Here is a 19083-nt window from a genome sequence, read left to right on the forward strand (position 1 = left end):
GCATCATTTGTGTTAAGTGATTACGCGAGATCGCTTGAGAATGCCGCGAAGCTAAGATACATCGAAAAAAATCAGTGCTTTTGGAGGAGACTGGTAGACTGGCTGTCTAGCTGGCTGGCTGGCTGGTTGACTGGTGGGTTGACTGGTTGCCTGGTGGGTTGATTGGCTGGCTGATTGGTAAACTGACTGTCTGTCTAACTGTCCGACTGGATGGCTGACTGGTTGACTGGATGACTGACTGGCTGATTGGTTGGCTGGCTGGCTGGTCGACTGGCTGATTGGTTGGTTGGCTGACCGTCTGGCTGGTCGGTTGACTGGCTGTCCCTCTACCTGGCCGATCTCCTGTTGCTGACCAGTGATGCCCAGGTAGGCAGCACAGGCAGGCAAACAGGTGAGGGCAAGTGACGACAGGTGAGGGCAGGTGACGGCAAGTCACCTTACACTACGCACTCTTGGTCACTTCCCTGCGTACACTTATATACTCCGCCCAGCACTGAGCTCTGTCCCTCTGTGCACTTTGCTTCCACTGAGTTTCCTTTCCTATTTTCTTCCCCTGCTTGAACACCGCCATGCGTGTTTACCTCCGCCAGTTCATGTGAATCCCGTTCCGGAGTAATCCCCCGCCACACAGTAAGCTAGGGGACCCGGGGCAATACCTAAATGAGTGTTACCTCATACAATAATCTGATCAGTCTTGCCTGTAATATTTACCTCTGACAAAATGAGCACTGCAGAGTCGAGATGTTGCAGACGGCCGCCAGTTTTCCCTCCTCACAGCTGCTATCCACTTCCCCCGCTCTTCTGGATTCGCTGGAACTCTATAAAATGACACAGCATCTCTCCCGTGTCGGTTAGAACATCCAACCACACAGCATACTTATCCCATGACGAACACACAGAGCATTTGTGCAACCGCCACCAAGGTTTGCTTTGATAAGTGACCACCACCACTGACCACCAAGATGGCCGTGCAGACCAACGCTACCCCCGCACCCCCACTGATGACGTCAGCTGCAAAACCTCTATACCTAAAATTCTTTACTTCTGTTCTTAATTTCTTATATATCAGTGCTGCCGTGTCCGCTATCCGGGGCTTATTATTCTGCGGAGTCTTGCCTACCGATACCCTGCTGGAGAAAGGCTGATTAATGTGAATAACAGAGAAAATGTCCAATGTTTACCTTCAAACTTGGTGAATGGACTCCTCTTCTTCTTCTTCTTCTTCTGGGTCTTGGTCTTGGTTTAGGAGAGTGTGTAATATTTGGCTCCTTCTTCTTTTTTTATATTGTCTAATTATTTATCTATATTATTTTTCAAGCAGTCAACCTTCGTATCTCTCCTTTTTAACTTCCGGTGATATATTCTCCTACCATTATCGCTAACAGTATTATTTCTAACCTTCCCGGGAAACAATACTGCCCTAAATAAAAGAATTAACCCTTAAATTATTCTTTATTAGGGGTTTATAGTGATTTATAAAGGTTTGTACGTGAGATAGGATGTCTGGCTCCGTATCCGCTTTGCTCTTCCCGCTTGTGATATAATTCTCGTTACCATAATCACAAACTTTCTTATTTTCTTACTTCTGGATAAATAAAAGTTCAAACTAATGAGACTTAAGGAAAAGATTCCTCATATATTAGCTTTGTTTATAGTGGAGTTGGTTTAGGCTCGTGGAAGATTGTCTATGGCGGGTAATGTCTGCCAGTTACTACTGTCGTACGCAAACCTGTCGTGTTGTAGCCGTATTGAGTTATGAAACCAATATTTGTGGTAGGAATACATCATTACAGTTAATTCGCGCTTTTTTGTTCTCTTTCCTATGGTCCTTTGGGATATTTTAAGGTCAGTATAGAAGATAGCTCAGTACTAGTTATTTCGTATTTGTAAGGGAAGCAAGGGTGTGGACGCTTTGATATAACCAATTTCAACTGTAAATAACTTTTTTTAATGCCAATGTCAAGACAGTATAGCACACAGTAGGGGCATATTGAAATGGCGTTGATGGTATCGTTATCGTATATCGTATCATTATCGTATTACCTACATCATTTCGTTGTCGTTATCGTTATCGTTTCGTTCTCGTTAATGCATTGTATCGTTGTCGTACTGTCTAGTTATCGTTACTATATCGTTGATGGTATTGTCAGCAGGGATGGAGTATTTGTATTCGGTATTTGCAAATACATACGATTACCGTATTTTGGTGTATTCGTATTCGTATTCGAATAATTATTGATATAAATCAAAGTACTCTCATTCGTATTCGATTACAAGGAAAAATTATTCGTATTCTGCGAATAATCTGACGAATACTTCAATATCTGTTATCAGAAATAGCATCCGTTGTTCTTACACATTACAACCATCAATCAATCTTGCAACTCCACCCTCCTGGGCGGACGTGTAATCGTCGAGTATAGTACAGGTTCATGAGCTCATATTACTCCTGCATCTTAATTAAAGTATTCCTATTCGAACACACAACAACTCTAGTATCCTCGCCTCCCTGCTGGGGTGGAGTTATCGTACCCGTGTGCTGATCATCGTACATCTGTCCCCGGTGGTGATGTCTACCCCGTGAGCCGCCACTGATGTTAAAAACCTTCTTCACGCCACAAGCCGTGAGTGACCACCAATAACCAGCACATGTTTCATTCCTGGAGTCTCATGGAAGCATTAAAAGCAATTGGCGCCATGATATAATGTACGGGTTGGAAATTACAGGTGTTTGTGGCTGGAGTTTCACGGAGACGATTTTTTTGCCCATTATTATCCACCCCTTGCCTTCTTCCTTTTATTTCTTCCCTTCTTCCTTTTCCTTCTCCCCTTCTCCCCTTCTTCCCATTAATATCCATCCGCTCTCTTATTCCCTTCACTTCTTCCCTTCCCTTCCCTTATCCCCTTCCTTTTTTCCCTTCTTTTCTTTCTTTATTCCCTTCCCTTCTTCCCTTCTTCTTCCTTTATTCCCTTCCCTTCCCTTCTTCCCTTCCTCCTTATCCTTGCTTCCCTTCTTCCTTCCCTTCCTCTCTTCTCTTCTCCCTTTCTTCCTTCCCTTCCCTTCCCATCATTATCCATCCCTTCTGTTCCCTTCCCTTCTTCCCATCATTATCCATCCCTTCCCTTCCCTTCCCATCATTATCCATCCCTTCCCTTCCCTTCCCATCATTATCCATCCCTTCCCTTCCCTTCCCTTCCCATCATTATCCATCCCTTCCCTTCCCTTCCCTTCCCATCATTATCCATCCCTTCCTTCCTTTCCTTCCCATTATCCATCCTTCCTTCCATCATTATCCATCCCTTCCTTTCCCATTATTATCCATCCCTTCCCTTCCCATCATTATCCATCCCTTCCCTTCCCTTCCCATCATTATCCATCCCTTCCCTTCCCATTATTATCCATCCCTTCCTTCCCATCTTCATCCCTTCCCATCATTATCCATCCCTTCCCTTCCTTTCCTTCCCCTTATTATCAATACCTTCCCTTCTTCCCATCATTATCCATCCCTTCCCTTCCCTTCCCATCATTATCCATCCCTTCCCTTCCCTTCCCATCATTATCCATCCCTTCCCTTCCCATTATTATCCATCCCTTTCCTTCCCATCATTATTCATCCCTTCCCATCATTATCCATCCCTTCCCTTCCTTTCCTTCCCATTATTATCCATCCCTTCCCTTCCCATCATTATCCATCCCTTCCTTTCCCATTATTATCCATCCCTTCCCTTCCCATCATTATCCATCCCTTCCCTTCCCTTCCCATCATTATCCATCCCTTCCCTTCCCTTCCCTTCCCTTCCCTTCCCTTCCCATCATTATCCATCCCTTCCCTTCCCTTCCCATCATTATCCATCCCTTCCCTTCCCTTCCCATCATTATCCATCCCTTCCCTTCCCTTCCCATCATTATCCATCCCTTCCCTTCCTCTTCCCCCTTTCCTTATTTTTCCACTTTATCCTTATTCCTTTATTTTATCTAACTAATTATCTCTTATTTTCCATTATTAAACATTTGCCTCTCAATTAACATTACTCTTTTTATTTTATTCTTTCCTTCATCAAAATCACCAATAGTATTATTTCCTCACTTCCATGAATACAAAAATGACTTAGATATGAGAATTAGCCTTTGAATTCTCCTTTTTTAGTGACTATAGATTTTTTGTTCATGATTTTTGTGTTTTAAGGCTTGGGAGAGAGCGTGTGTGTGTGTGTGTGTTTGTGTGTGTGTGTGTTAGGTTATATTTTGCTAGCTATAATGTCATTCCTAGTCTTCCTTATTATGTCATTTTATTTTTATTTTCCCGGCTATTATAACAATCTCATCCTGTTATTTTGATTATTATTGTTATCTTATTATTCTCTATGTTATTCACTTCCAGCAATTATCTCATTCTCAATCTGTTCATTATTTTGTGTGTTCTTCTCTGCTGGCTCTTATAGTTATTCTCATTTCTCTTCTGTTTCTTATTCTCTAGTAATTCATATATCATTCTCATCCTGTTTATCATACTTTGCCAGCTCCTTTATCATTCTCGTTTTACTTATTTTTTTACCCTGCCAGCTATATATATTTTTATCCTGCTTGTTATTTCATTTATTTTAACTTTCCAGCTGTCACATATGTCCCCAACTTTACCATTAACCCGTCCGCTGCGATTGGCACGGATTTGGCCTTCACTGGTAGCCTGGTAACATACACTCCCACGTCCTTCTCTGCCTCTGGTGGATAGTGGAGTGTTTCCCATGTGGTATTGGTGTGCTGGATATCCCCTCCCAAGATGCAGGACTACATTTTTCTTCACTGAATTGTAGCAGCCACTTTTTGTTCCATTCCTGTAACTACCACATCCTTCTGGTAGATCCTCCTCCTCCTCCTCCTCCTCTCTCTCTCATTTACCATTTGCCGTTGATAAGGTTTCAGACCCGCTCTCTGTTATGGCAGGCTGACTGGTATTATCCTATGTTCGTGTTGGGCTGTGTATTTTTTTTCCAGGATTGAGTGAAATTTGTTGTTTTCTGTCGTTTGAAATTATTTTGTTATATAATTTTTTTTTTTTTATTGTTTATTTATTTACATTTTTTTTTTTTTTTTTTTTTTTTTTGTGTGTGTGTGTGTGTGTGTGTGTTTTTCTCTTTCTCTGCTGCACCCTCCTCCTCCTCCTCCTCCTCCTCTCTCATTTCAATTTCTTATCCTCTCTGGTCCATTTTAGGTCCAGATACACACACTTCATTTTACATTCATTCTCTTACTCTATCTCCTGTAAGTTGTAAGTGAGTAAGAAAGTAAGTAAGAAATCTCTACTTTTCAGCTGGAGGTGTCTGGACCGAGGACCGAGCAGTCATGACTCCATTTGACGACTTTGTGTATCTTGTCAATTCCATCCTTTTAGGGGAAGAACCGGTGAGTACAAACACACACACGTACATATATACAAGAACACCCATCATCACCTTCATTGACTAGCTACGTAACCACATATCTTGCAGTCGAGGTAATGGTTAGGCTGAGTACTATTATTGTTATTATTCAAATCATTATCATTATTATGTATTTGAATCTTTCGAGTGACCCGCAGCAGACATATACTACCCCAGCCTTTTTTATTACATTTATCCTGTAGCTCTGGTAGGTCCTCTTGATGGGGTCTGCTGGTCGCCCCACTATGGTGCAGGCGAGTGTTTTATAGTGGCACCATCTCGCTTGGCTCACTAAGACTAAGAAGTGTTTCCCTCCCCTCCAGACCATCGAGGACTTCATTCTCCTCATCGGGACGTTTGTGGCATTCATTGCGTTCATACTCTGGTGCTGCTTCCCAATAGTCCCCAAGGAATCCAACCCTCCAGCGCAGTATGACACCCAATACACCAAGTACAAGAAGACAGACTCGCCCTACGATGAGAAGATGTGAAGCTCTCGTTCTGGCGCCTCTCTCGCCCTCTCCCCGCCATGCCCGCGAGAGTCAGGCATGGGGGTGGGATGGGCCGAGGCTGAGGGTGTCGTCTGCACATCCTCCCCAAGGTGTTCGGTAGTGATGTAGTGTGCTGGAAGACTCTGCCCTTAGTGTGTATTGATGATTTGTACATATTATTTATACTACTCGAGATACTTTGGTGTTAAGACGCTGTTTGGTTGGTTTGTGACGTGCGATGGTGGTGGTGGTGGTGGTGGTGGTTGACCTGTTTTGTTTGCTCAGACGGATGATCGGTTTTCGCGCTGGAACCTTGTTTTTTGGGGCGCCCGGCAAGCGGCGTCGGTGTTTGGCCGAGGTGCGTGATTGACGGTCGTGTTTTTTTTTTGTGAATCTCATTTCGTAATTTAGTATCTCATGGTAGACTGGGTTTTTTTTTTTTTTAGGACTATTATTGATCTGTCAGCTGCTGTGTGGTGAGTGAGGTATGCGTGTGTGTGTGTGTGTATGTGCGTGTGTGTCTGCATTCGTTTTCCCTCACCTCTATTTGTGATTTCAATTATTATACCTTTCTTTCTAATTCTACGAGTATGTACCATTACTTGCTGTATAGAGTAACCTTAGAATATTCCCTAACACACAGACACTCGTAACCAACCTCTTTTTTCACGAAGGAACCTAACACGAAAATCATTAAGTTGGTCATGTATTTAAACCACACCAGAGCTCGTGGAAACTATTACCCCATGACTCAAATAAGCTTCACTATAATAATACAGTCGACCCTCAAATAGTACGGTCTCCAATAGTTTGGTTTCAGTTTTATACGAATTTTCATAGAAGATCTTTCAGGATTTTTAAATTTCCTACTTGTCGTGAAATTTAAAAATCCAAAAAAATCTTCTTAGAAAATCCACATAAAACCAAAACCGAACTATTGGAAACCGTACTATTTGAGGGACGGCAGTACTTGTCTACGGTAGGCAGACAAACACAAGGTACTAGTTGCGTGTGTGGAAATCAACCTGGCACCATTATCGTATACCCAGCGATGGACTAGTCACGGGATGGACTCAAGATTCCCCTGTTGATAATTCTCGTAACATTGCTTTGCTTCATACGACACCGAACTGGAGGGGACAATCAGTAGTGGGCTGAAACATGGCCGGAAGAAGACTTTGTACATGTGAAATAAGTGTTGTGACGTACCTCCTTGTGACTTCCGTAACTTATGGGAGAACGTGACGGGTTAGTTTGACTCTTGGCACTCACATGTGTACTATCAAACATTCGTGGCTTCTGTTACGCGCTTTTTTCAAGGCCAGAGAGGAGGTACAGCGGATTGTCATGAGTGTTTGTCCCGTTCACAGCACGGAAGCCTTGCAGAACCACCACCAGGCTCAAGAAACCACCCACCCGTAGAAACGCCGACAACTTCCGCAAGACCCTTTTGAAATATGGACTAAGCCTATGAAGAGTTTGACAGTGTGGACCTTAAGACACATGTGGGGTTTGAAGCCTTGGTGATGAAATACTAAAGAATTTGGTCATCTTAAATCATTACACCCAGACACTTGTGAGAGCTGAAGTATTGGTGACGAGAGTAAAATATTGTCATGTTAAATCTCTACTCCCAGACTTGTGTGAGAGAGAAACCTTGGTGATGAGAGACTGAAGTATCGTATCATCTTCAATCTTTGTACTTGACACTTGCGAGGACTGAAGCATTAGTGGCGAGAGTTCAGTATTGTGTCATGTTAAATCTCTACTCTCAACTTGTGTGAGGGGAAAACCTTGGTGACGAGAGACTGAAGTACTTTATCATCTTAAATTTGTACACTTGACACGTGGGGGCTGAAACCTTGGCGACCAGGGATGTTTCTCGTAACCTCATTTTCTGAGTTCTCATTTCACACCTTCGACTTTCTCCTCAGCATATAGGGCAGCATGCGTTTAGCTTCCCTTGTAAACTGTAGAGGGAGATTACATTGAAATACGGCTCTGGTGAAGGAACTTGTACTCAGTTTTTTTGTATGTGTTGCACTAAAAACTTATGTCTGCAGCACACACCATCATGTTTGGTGTGTGTGCAGCTTTGCCATTCACCAGACACTTGCTTAACACTGAGAAACTCGCCAGAGGAGGTTCCTATCAAACTAGAAAAAAATATCTCTCTTCAAACGCCTCACCAACTGTTACTCTAGCACAGCACCTGTTTAGCATCTGTCCCAGGCATTACACATTTTCTTTGACGATTCTAAGCAGAGGAACTTACGATCAAACAGCACTGAGCACCTGTTTAGCATCTGTCCCAGGCATTACACATTTTCTTTGACGATTCTAAGCAGAGGAACTTACGATCAAACTTTAAAAAATGTCCTTCTTCCTTTTGCTTCTTCTTCTAATGCCTCACAAACTGTTACTCTAGCACAGCACCTGTTTAGCATCTATCCCAGGCATAACATTTCTTCTTTTGACGGTTATAAGCAAAGGAACTTCCTGTCAAACTAGAAAAAAATGTCCTTCCTTATGCCTCACCAAGTGTTACTTTAGCACTGAGCACCCGTTTAGCATGTCCCGGGCCTGACATATTTTCTTTGATGGTTTTAAGCAGAGGAACTTCCTATCGCCAAGGTTGAAGCGAGATATGGAGAGGAAAGGAAAATATTGAAGGAAAAGTTTAGACGTTGAATTTGTGGGTTGGATTAAAATTCTTCATCAGTATCATCATAAAAATCTGGTATTTGCATGAAGCACAGTCAGGGTCATAATATTCCAGCCCATTCACTCTTCACAGGTTACATTCCACCTCCATTGGCGTGTCTACTGGTCCATAGCCGTAAAAAAAGTTGACTAAAGTTGCCGTCAAATAGATGGGAACACATGACGACTTAGTGGACTTGAGTTGTCGATCGGAATTTTTTTTTTTTTTTTTTTTTTTTTACAGTAAACAGCTCAAGGGCAGTAAAAAAGAAAACTAATGATAAAAAAGCCCGCAAATCGCTTCTCCTGTAACACCCACTGAAATAACATACAGAGGAAACATATGGAGTGAACCATCGAACAAATAGATCGTTAGGTTTAAGAGAAGCCTTCGTAGTTAATAGCCACGTTTTTGGTTGAGGTGGGCGAGAGATTCCTTATTACAATCTCTAAGTGTTGTAATCCTTCCAAGATAGCAATGTTAGGCCAAGAAGAAGCATGGGGAGATAAGATAACGCCGGGCATGTATTCAGAATAGAGGAGAGCGTAAATTGACCCCGGAAATTAGGTGACCAGAAAATGTATTGAATCGTTAGTTGTAATCATATTCTGTTGCGCATACGTAACTCATAAGAACATTCGCTTATTGCAGTTTAAGAGATCAACTTGAGTATATAGTGATTATTCTAGTCAAGTCCTTGTTCCCTCTTCTCTTAGATGTAGTGGTCAGTTCAAGTCTTGCCGAGTGCATGTGGAGTCTGGCTGTGCCTCCCGTGGTGGTGGACGGCCCCTGTGTTCTTGCCAGCTCCTGAGGGAATTCCCCCCAAAGAATATTCATTGGAGATTAGTAATAAAATATTCAGCACAAACAAACCCCAAAAAATAATTGCAAATGTTAGTCGTGTATTTGTCTCAAGCGAGCAAGAAAATAATCGGAATTGAGACTGCTGTTTCATTCCGAATTGTGCAAACTAATCTTGCCTCAAGCTAATCAGAACCAGTTTTTTCCCAGCATACACTCTCCTGTAAAGGGGCTGTTACGCTGGGCAAATTTTCCTTGGATCTTCAGTCAAACCACGATTTCCGCTGGCGTGGTTCTTATACTTCCGTGGTTTTCTGACGTGTCCACGATCTTCCAAAGCTATGGTAGATTTCACTGAAGGACGATGGTATTACTCACCATCATCATCATCAGCAATAACAAGAAACCAATGAAAACCACGCTAGCGGAAATCGTGGTTTGACTGAAGATCCACGGAAAATTTGCCCAGTGTAATAGCCCCTCAAGGTTAACGTTGCTTTCACACACACTTGCTCCTGTAGCTGCAGCGCCCCTGGCCATGGATGCAGTACCAGGCGCTTGTAAGATATGAATAATTGATTTCGGATCATAGATGTTTTTCTGCTGGTAACTCTGGAGTCTGTAAATAATAAGTTGAATACAATAATGAGAAATTTGATTCTGTCACAAAAACTGAGATGTAATAGTTTTTAATTATGTGTAGTAATCAGGTTGCATATATCAGGGGAAGCTTCAATTACATTAGGATACATAATGGTTAGGTCACATATAACAGTATCAAGGGAAGCTCGTCTATTTAGAGAGGTTTCCCGCCCTTCTTGTATCTCGTAGATCTCTATGGTAAGGACTAAACTCATGTACTATAACAATGCTGTGCCAAGTTCTCTAGGACGTTTCTGGTAATGTAAGATATCAGGTTTACCATAGTGGTTGTTAATGATACAGTTTGTCCAGTTAGTTGAGATCTGTAGTTGTGCGGCAGCTCGGGCCCACCCAGCGACAGTATTGCATGGATTTTATAGTCCCACCTAAACCTCAAGTGGTGTTCCGCATGGCATACCTGACGTCACTGGCCTGTGTTATAAGACTCATGCATGTGAGAAAGAGGAGACATACTATAGTGCTCATTACCCTCAGCTATTTACCGCTTAGAACGTCTCCGTAAGTAACACAGGACTTAAGACTTCTATTACGCGAACGCCAGGAAGTAAGGAAATGCGAAAGGGTTACATTTTCCTCCTTTGACCATGTAGGTGTGTGAGTTTCAACCTTTGCCACTGCTGGTAGTATTACATCATCTTCATTGCGGAGTACAGGGAACAATGCACTACTACCCTAAGGTTTATTTGAAGATCTGTGTTGTTTTGTTGCAGCTTTGGATTGTATTTGAGTGTAGTTGATAGACCTTGTTAGCTGTTTACTGTCTTGGCCACTGTGGAAGGGTGTGTGAGCGGCCCTTCGGTGTGTGTAACATATAGAGGCAGAGATTGGTGGTCTCTCATGTATATTAGACTCTCAGACCTGTCTCCGCCGCTGTAAGGGTCTCCAAGCTCCCCTGCATGCCCTTGTTCGCCGTGTGTAGGCCTCGGAACAGCTCTTGGTGACGTGTGACATGTACAGACAGAGAGCTGATGATCCCTTCCTCATGTACATTAGACTCTCAGACCTGTCTCCGCCACTGTGTCAAGGCCCATTGGTGGTGTAAGCATGTACATTAACGTTTGACACCTTGCTTGCTTCTACAGCGATACAGGGATTTACACTCGTTTATCTATGGTCTTATAACCTAGTACAATGTCCACTGTGTTCCGTTGCCTGTAACTGGCCGAGACTGTATTACTTGAGGTGATATCTTGTGTACATGCTGTATAGTACCTGTGTTAAGTATGCTAACACCAAAGGGATCACTGCACTGACGGGTCTATCTAATTCTGCTGTTGTGGACGAGGTGATCGCTGTGCAGGGCTTACAGACACCTAAGGGATCGTCACGGGGACAGGTCTTTGAGTCCACCCGTTGCACACTTGGTAATCACGGCTTTATTTGTATCGTTTTCCTCTGGTTGCAAGCTCTTCCGACTCATCACTGATAGTTTAGGAGCCTGAGTTCTTTCACCAGATTAATGTTTGTAGCTGTAAGGTTCGGTAAAGTCACTACGTTCAACTTAAATCTCACCGGAAAACGTTTGAATCTGTTGTGCTATTCGCTATTGGTTTGTAGAATGCGGCAAGTTTCTGTGGTGACCTTGCTTGCTACGTAGATGATACATACGATTCAGCATAGTAATGTTATGAATACCGACGACAATGTTATGATGATAATACAGTTTTATAATCCACTAGTTTACCGGCTGAAAACCCAAACACACTGCTATGGCAAATACCCGTAGGTCAGCGTTCTAGGTCGCTGTTGTGTTGCGTAGCGTGGAGATCCGCTGCTTGAGTCTTTTTATAGTGGAGGTGACATGCCAATTACCAGCTCACAAACAAGGGATTCTCAAGTTCGATTTCGTTCCTTGAAGCTCATTTTGTTCACTGTAACGTCATATTCACATTACCATTAGTCGGTAACGCGTTCTTGTAAACACTGTGTACGTGGGCAGATCTAGGGGTTGGCCGCACGGCACGACCCTTATGTTTGCCTGGCCCGTGTTAGGTGCTGGCCAGACAGTGCTCCTCAGTTGCCTGTTTGAGGTTCACACACCAGCACATTATCTGTTCAGGGCCTGAGTCTTGTAATCATAACACAACCATGAATATCCAACACCCAGTACGACGCAAAAATCTCAACCAACCGTCAAATGTGGTTTCCTATCAGGTTCAGAATGGAGGACACTGGTGTATTATCTTCTAGTGCTACAAGTGTGCCCTATGGTGCGACCCTTGTATTGGTCAGAGCTCTCAGATGATGCCCATTGGTGTGAAACTGTGTACTAATATTTTTGTATTCAAATAAAAATTGTTTGCCCTTAAAATCGAGCTCTCACTCCTTGCCGTTTTAGATTTAGTGCTTCCTCATGACCCACCTTTGTAGGATCTCATTTTCTTTACATTTAATTGTGGAAGAGGTTAAAGTTATTATTGTCAGATGCTTCAACTATTTCAGCTATATTTCCAAAGGCCAAAATGGTGATCAGTCGGGTTCTAATGAGAATTTTTTTACGTTCATGGTACAGAAGGGTCATACTACTACCAGGGTCATAAAACTACCCCTGGAAATGCCCTAAACTCCTATGAATGCCTAGTCAAGTGATGATGCTACAGAGGGACTGACCTTTTTAATAGTGAGTATTTGTTGTATTCAGACCCATAGAGTGCAAAAGTTGGATACTATGTTGTTACCAAAGACCAACATGAAATTCTGCTGATACAATAATGTTTCTTGTGTGCTCTGCGTTTCGTCACAATCTCGAAGAAGCACCTTGAGCTAAAAAGAAGATTAAATAGAATGCTCTTCTCCAGCATAAGTTTGAATTAGTGGAGCAGGCGAATTTTTATAGTGGCTGTCGTGATGTATAACTTGCTGCAGAAGCCTTGTCATCACCATGCTCATAAAACCCCATGGAAATATTGTTGGTGTTAAGTGAGTGTTCTGATGCTAATTGGTTCACGGATACAGAAAGGCAATATCCGTCAGGGTGATTTATTTGAACAAACATACGAAGGTCATTGAGACAAACACAACACACAGAAAAGGTGTTTGTGTGTGTATGCGTTTATGTGAATGTTGTGTTGTGTAATTGACATTGAAGTGTTGGTGTAGATGTGGAACAATATGTATAAGTTAAAAATAGGAGGACGAAGACAGACAGTTGAAGATAACCGAGTAACAGGAAAGACAAACAATTAGGACGCACAAGACAGAAGGCTTAGATGGCACAGGAGAGCAACAATGAAAATATTAATAAATTGAGTCTGTGCTGCCACACCATTTTCGTTGTCACCAGGGAGAAGAGCACACGGCTGTTTGTAGGGGTTACTGCTACAATACTAACACAACAACCTCTACGAAAGCCTTAACAAATGTGGGTGTATAAGCCTCCAAAGATGGCGCCACTATAAACACTTGCCTGCGCTGGGGCCGAACACCATCCAGGCCCCTCAAGCAAGCCTACCGGCGCTAGAGGCGTTGAAAAAAAAAAAGATTCTAATATGGGTAAGTGAAGTGGTATTGCAGGATAATTACTTATATAACAGTGACATTACATAACAAGATAACATGAAGGACGAGCAAAATAGTCATGTTACAAGTAGAATATTCATCTTTATAAGAGTAATATAGACTGTTCAGAGTGGATGTTTAGCCGAGAGATGAAACGTAGACTTCAATTTCCCTATAAAAAGCAATGCTCTCAACTCTGTCTTGCAATCTCTCATTCCCACCCAGATTGAAAGTTTGTAGTGCGGGGCTTAGAACCTAATTGACCACCGTTGGCATCTATGGTTGGCAGATTCAGTAGACTCTTGACTGGCACATAATAGCAGCTGCCTCAATACACCGCTGGCTCGTCCTTTACCACACCACAACGTCACTATCTCGCATCCTCAACGCCCCCAGTGGTAAGTTAATTCCTAGGTCTTGTAAGTTCCCGCGGTCATCAATATATCAAACTTGTGTCATGTGATTGTACTTGCTTGTAATGGTCAGACATTTGATTTGCGCTCTCTCACAGTAGTTAACTATTCCCAACGGACGAAAAGGAGCGGGTAGACTATATTGAGTTTTCATGAGGGTTTTTTTCAGTATGGGGTGAGGGAAGAAAGGAAGGATCGAGGAAGGGAGAGAGGGGAAGAAAGAAGGAAGGAGGGAGGGAGAGAAGAAAAAAAAAGGAAGGAGAGGGGAAAGAATTGAATTGAAAGAAGGAAAGGAGGGATCGAGGGGAAGAAGGAATTAAGGAAGGAGAGAGAAAGATGGAAAAAAAAGAAGAAAGGAGGGAGGGAGTGAAGAAAAAAAGGGAAAGAGGAAAGAAAGATGGGAAGGAAGGAAGGAGGGAGAGAAGAAGAAAAAAAGGAAGGAAAGAAGGCAGGAAGGAATTTAAGAAAGGGTCGAGGCCTACAAATGTTTAAGAAAATATAATTCTAATTTATCGTGGCTCCTACTTCGATCCTATACCGCCCCTTGCCCTTAATTCTCGCACATACCAAACGGGATATATATAACAAATTTAAAAGTTCTTCTCAGTACATTTTGTGGTATATTTTTTGTTTACAACTTGTTAAACACATGTTGCAAGGTGCTGTCTGTCATCTGTGCTCTCCAAGTATGTGTGTACGTGTGTGTGTGTTCCGTGACCCTTTGAGGACAGAATTAAGTATAGGATGTAGGATACTCTTTAATCCTACCGAGATCCTACACCCTCTGCCCCCCTCATCACCCCCTATGTACCCTTCCTGCCCCTCCACCCTCCACTACTCCATGCCCTGCTCCGCCTCAGTGACTCGACAGATTATTTAGGACTATCTTTTGGGGTCAAGGGTGATATATTGCCTCTCTCTCTCTCTCTCTCTCTCTCTCTCTCTCTCTCTCTCTCTCTCTCTCTCTCTCTCTCTCTCTCTCAAAATGCAGAAAATCAATAGCATATGCATTTTTTTTACGGCTATTAAGTAAAGCAATAGTTTGACCACAAGAAAAGAACAAAAAGAGAGAAGCAGAAGAAGAAGGAAGAGGGATCGAGGCTTAGCAAGGGCTGTTGATGATCTTATTATAATTACTTTCATTTTCTGGCAGAGGACAAGAATTAAGAGATGGCGAATTTGAAGAGCTATGGAAGTGAGGACCCGCTGGTGAGGTACACTGTGGACCACTCCCTCAGGTGAGCTGCCTCTGTATATACCCTTAGGTCGCTTCTTCACAGAGCCCTCCACAGCACAACCATCAAAAGCGTATTTTAAGCCTAAGAACCACGTACGCGCAATGCCGACTCTGGGCCACGACAACCCAGCGACTCAGGGTACACGAGGTCATGGGTGTGAAATGTTGATGTGAAAGGGTCGCACATGGTCGGGAAGAGGTCTTGAAACGATCGCCGGATGCTGAGTCGGCACAGTTTGAAGGGGGCCTATGAGTCGCAGGGTTGTCGTGGCCCAGATCGAGTCGGCACAGTGTGAAGGGGGCCTAAGAGTCGCAGGGTTGTCGTGGCCCAGAGTCGCCACAGTGTGAAGGGAGCCTAAGAGTCGCAGGGTTGTCGTGGCCCAGAGTCGCCACAGTGTGAAGGGAGCCTAAGAGTCGCAGAGTTGTCGTGGCCCAGAGTCGCCACAGTGTGAAGGGAGCCTAAGAGTCGCAGAGTTGTCGTGGCCCAGAGTCGGCACAGTGTGAAGGGAGCCTAAGAGTCGCAGGGTTGTCGTGGCCCAGAGTCGGCACAGTGTGAAGGGGGCTTAAGAGTCGCAGAGTTGTCGTGGCCCAGAGTCGGCACAGTGTGAAGGGAGCCTAAGAGTCGCAGGGTTGTCGTGGCCCAGAGTCGGCACAGTGTGAAGGGAGCCTAAGAGTCGCAGAGTTGTCGTGGCCCAGAGTCGGCAGTGTGAACAGGGCCTCTACCTAGATGCCGACCACCCAAAGGAGAGCACTGATCTTTGCTTCCCCGTCCACCAGACTCACGGAGGGACAGAAGAAGCTGATGGCCCTCACCCTCACGCTGCCCAGGTACGTCATGCTCGGGGCGCCGGAGGTCCTGCAGCTCAACGCAAACCTCATCCGGAGCATCGGCGGAAGGAAGGTCAGTGCGGGGCGGGGAGGGGCGGGGGGGGGACATGCCGCAGATAAGGATTGAACATGATGGAGCGGACTGGATGAGACGATGGTGAGGCCTGGTGCAGGGGCGTTGGTCACTGCATGGGTAGCTAGGGGGTTGGAGTCGGCAACATTTACTTTTCACTACATATCAGGAGTTCACGCCATTGCAGTATTGCCAGCTGCTGCCATAATCTGCCTTAATCTGTAATCAAAATGCAGTTATCAGTACTGTATTTCCGTCCAATTATATTTCCATATTTTGGGGGTTAGGGAACTGATATGAAAAGGCTATGATGCGAGTTCTGGCGCAGTGCCGCTCAATGAAAACTTTGTAGAATATACTTCCCAGGCCGGGCGGACCCAGAGTGAGTGATTCGAGCAGCCTCTTTGGAGCAGTCTTCGTGTCGTTGAGTTCTTGGAGTGAAGAAATGAACCACTGTTAGCAGAACTATTTGCCGGTTGCCCTACAAGTTTGTGGAGCAGCAACCCCATAACCATGTAGTGATAGGCACGGATTTAAGAATATAAATATCTCTGTGATCTCGGCGTCATTGGGTCCTGGTTTGCAGGTGTTGGACGTGGGGGTCTACACAGGCGCTAGTGCCTTGTCTGCGGCGCTGGCGCTGCCCCAGGACGGCGAGGTGCACGCCTTGGACATCACCGAGGAAAACATCAATTTAGGTAAAGAATGGTGCGTCGGGGATAAAGGCGGCCATTGTTTCTGGTACTACCGCTATTACATTACTCCGTTCAGGCTAACTTGGCGAATAGGCCCCCTTCCCATTCCCCAACAAGTGCATATTATTGGCCATGGTTCACGAGCAAGCAAGCCACGCCCCCTCTTCATCTCAGGCTACTTGTTGATTATTGGTTGATGATGGGAAAGGTTGAATCTTAGTGGTGCTCGCTGGGCTTTGGTGGGCGGGGCTTATTTGCCTTGATACTTTGAATAGACTAATGCGAATGGTCTTCTCTCAACAGGCAGGCCGTTCGGGTGCTTATTATTGGCCATGTTTCACGAGCAAGCAAACTTCGCCCCCTCTTCATCTCAGGCTATTGGTTGATAATGGGAAAGGTTGAATCTTATTGGTGCTCGCTGGGCTTTGGTGGGCGGGGCTTATTTGCCTCGATACTTTGAATAGACTATAGCGAATGGTTTTCTCTCAACAGGCAGGCCGTTCTGGCAGGAGGACGGCGTGGCTGACAAGATCCACGTCCACATCGGCCTGGCCACGGACACCCTGCAGCGGTTCATCGCGGAGGGCCAGACCGGCACTTTCGACTTCGCCTTCATCGACGCCGACAAGGCAAACATTGATCGCTATTACGAGCAGTGCCTGGTGCTGGTGCGGCCCGGCGGCATCATCGCCTTTGACAATACGGTGTTGAATGGCAGAGTCCTGAACCTTGACGACCAGAAGCCTGACGCTGTAGCAATAAGGAGGATAAACGAGAAACTGAGGGACGACGAGCGTATCCATCTGTCGTTCCTGAAGGTTGGCGATGGCCTCAGCTTATGCTTCGTAAAGTGAGGCTGCTTATATGCGCCGAAGAGGGAGGGAGGCGACGTGGATCCGAGTTGACCGTCTGGAGTTTTGCCTTTTTGTAACACGTACGGCGCTCCCTGATATGTAGCTCTTCACTGTCTGGGTCTCATATTTTCCTCTTTTCCTCTTTTCCTTCTTTCCTCTTCCTCCTTGATGTGTATCCGTGGCTTCATTACCCTTTCAATGGGGCTACAAATTAATGAGTGTGAGAGTAATATTTCTCAGGATCTCGCCATCCGTGTTAAGGATTAAAGTGTTCGTACCTCTAAAAGGTTTATATATCTACCATAACACACTCCCTTGACCGTGGAAAGTCTATTTGTCCACTAAAGGAATAATCCATGGAAAGTGTTTTTATTTTCAAGAAAAGGAAACAGCTCAGAGAAAGTGTAAACGAGGGGAAAGAAACTCGCTAACCAGAATAATTTTTTAAAGGCCGCCAATCATAAGAAATAAAAGAATCTGCTATTCACAAAAAGTCCGCTAGTCACCTCAAAAGAATCTGGTCATAAGAGAAAAAATGTTAATCAAAGAAATACAAAAGCCTGCAAATTAAAAAAAATGCAATAGTCACCCCTAAAGCCCGCTAAAAGATAAATACTTGTAGTAATCATAAGACCTCGTAAACTATTCAACTTATGTTTTAACCACACAAATATCATAAGACTTAACTCTGGACTTCATGAAATAGCTCGTTTTCTTTTATTTTATTTTATTTGGAGGGAGAGGCGGATCTGGTGTGAGACAAGGCACGCTTAATTCTCAGTACAAAGCTTCCTACCCCTAAATATTCACTACTAAATCACCTTTGAGTCCCAGTAAAGGCATTTGGTTATAGAGTTGTCTTCCCTGTTGGCCGTTTATGGGTATGATTCGGTTGATCAATGGCTCGAACCAGCTTCACTGCATCGTTCAGGTTGGTATTTTCAGACTCCTCCGCCTCTCACATCAATTAACAATTTCCAGAGGCCGAGTAAGGGATTAATCGTATTGCAATGTATTTTTTTTTTAGGTTCATGGTACAGAAACTTTGCCAGACCACCAGAACCATAAAACTACCCAAGGAAATAGGCTACCCGGAAATCCTACACGAAGGCTTTGTAAAATGTCTGAAGTTTAGGTGTGAAATTTGGGTCTGAAGTCTTGAATCTAAAGTCTAGATCTGAAGTTTGGAGTCTAAAGTTTTGGGTCTGGTTTTGGATCTGAAGTTGGGGTCTAAAGTTCTGGATCTGAAGTTCGGATGTGAAGTTTTGGGTGTGAAGTTTGGATCTGAAGTTTTGGTCTGAAGTTTAGGTGTGAAGTTTGGGATCTGAAGTTTTGGATCTAGAGTTTGGGATCTGAAGTTTAATTAGGTCTGAAGTTTGGGTCTATAGTTTTGGATCTGAAGCTT

General features: G+C 44.0%; 1 protein-coding gene and 1 long non-coding RNA gene across 4 annotated transcripts; one reads left to right on the forward strand and one right to left on the reverse strand.

Annotated features, from left to right (window-relative positions):
• Positions 1–2556: 2556 nt before the first annotated feature.
• Positions 2557–18049, forward strand: LOC127001262 (probable caffeoyl-CoA O-methyltransferase 2). Of its 3 annotated transcripts, XM_050865624.1 has the most exons (6): positions 2557–2624; positions 5313–5404; positions 15145–15229; positions 16006–16129; positions 16716–16827; positions 17317–18048. In XM_050865624.1, the coding sequence occupies exons 3-6, from the start codon at positions 15162–15164 to the stop codon at positions 17676–17678; spliced, it is 666 nt and encodes a 221-aa protein (XP_050721581.1). In that variant the 5' UTR covers positions 2557–2624; positions 5313–5404; positions 15145–15161; the 3' UTR covers positions 17679–18048. The 3 variants fall into 3 exon arrangements, with proteins under 3 accessions (XP_050721581.1, XP_050721580.1, XP_050721582.1); XM_050865623.1 differs by lacking the exons at positions 2557–2624; positions 5313–5404 and adding an exon at positions 13651–13976; XM_050865625.1 differs by lacking the exons at positions 2557–2624; positions 5313–5404 and having other exon boundaries at positions 15153–15229; positions 17317–18049.
• LOC127001264 (uncharacterized) lies at positions 6754–12959 on the reverse strand. The gene is made up of 2 exons (XR_007754978.1): positions 8208–12959; positions 6754–8124 (listed from the first exon to the last, which is right to left on the reverse strand). It is a non-coding gene; the product is annotated as an uncharacterized LOC127001264 (long non-coding RNA).
• Positions 18050–19083: the final 1034 nt, after the last annotated feature.

This window comes from Eriocheir sinensis, chromosome 20 (assembly GCF_024679095.1).
Source record: "Eriocheir sinensis breed Jianghai 21 chromosome 20, ASM2467909v1, whole genome shotgun sequence".
Classification (NCBI taxonomy): domain Eukaryota; kingdom Metazoa; phylum Arthropoda; class Malacostraca; order Decapoda; family Varunidae; genus Eriocheir; species Eriocheir sinensis.

Excerpts from the sequence above, each read along its gene's own strand:
- LOC127001262 (XM_050865624.1), top strand. The coding sequence starts at position 15,162 with ATGGCGAATTTGAAGAGCTATGGAAGTGAGGACCCGCTGGTGAGGTAC. Across the intron at positions 16,130-16,715 it reads GGAGCATCGGCGGAAGGAAG|GTGTTGGACGTGGGGGTCTA; the intron begins GTCAGTGCGGGG and ends CCTGGTTTGCAG. Across the intron at positions 16,828-17,316 it reads CGAGGAAAACATCAATTTAG|GCAGGCCGTTCTGGCAGGAG; the intron begins GTAAAGAATGGT and ends TTCTCTCAACAG.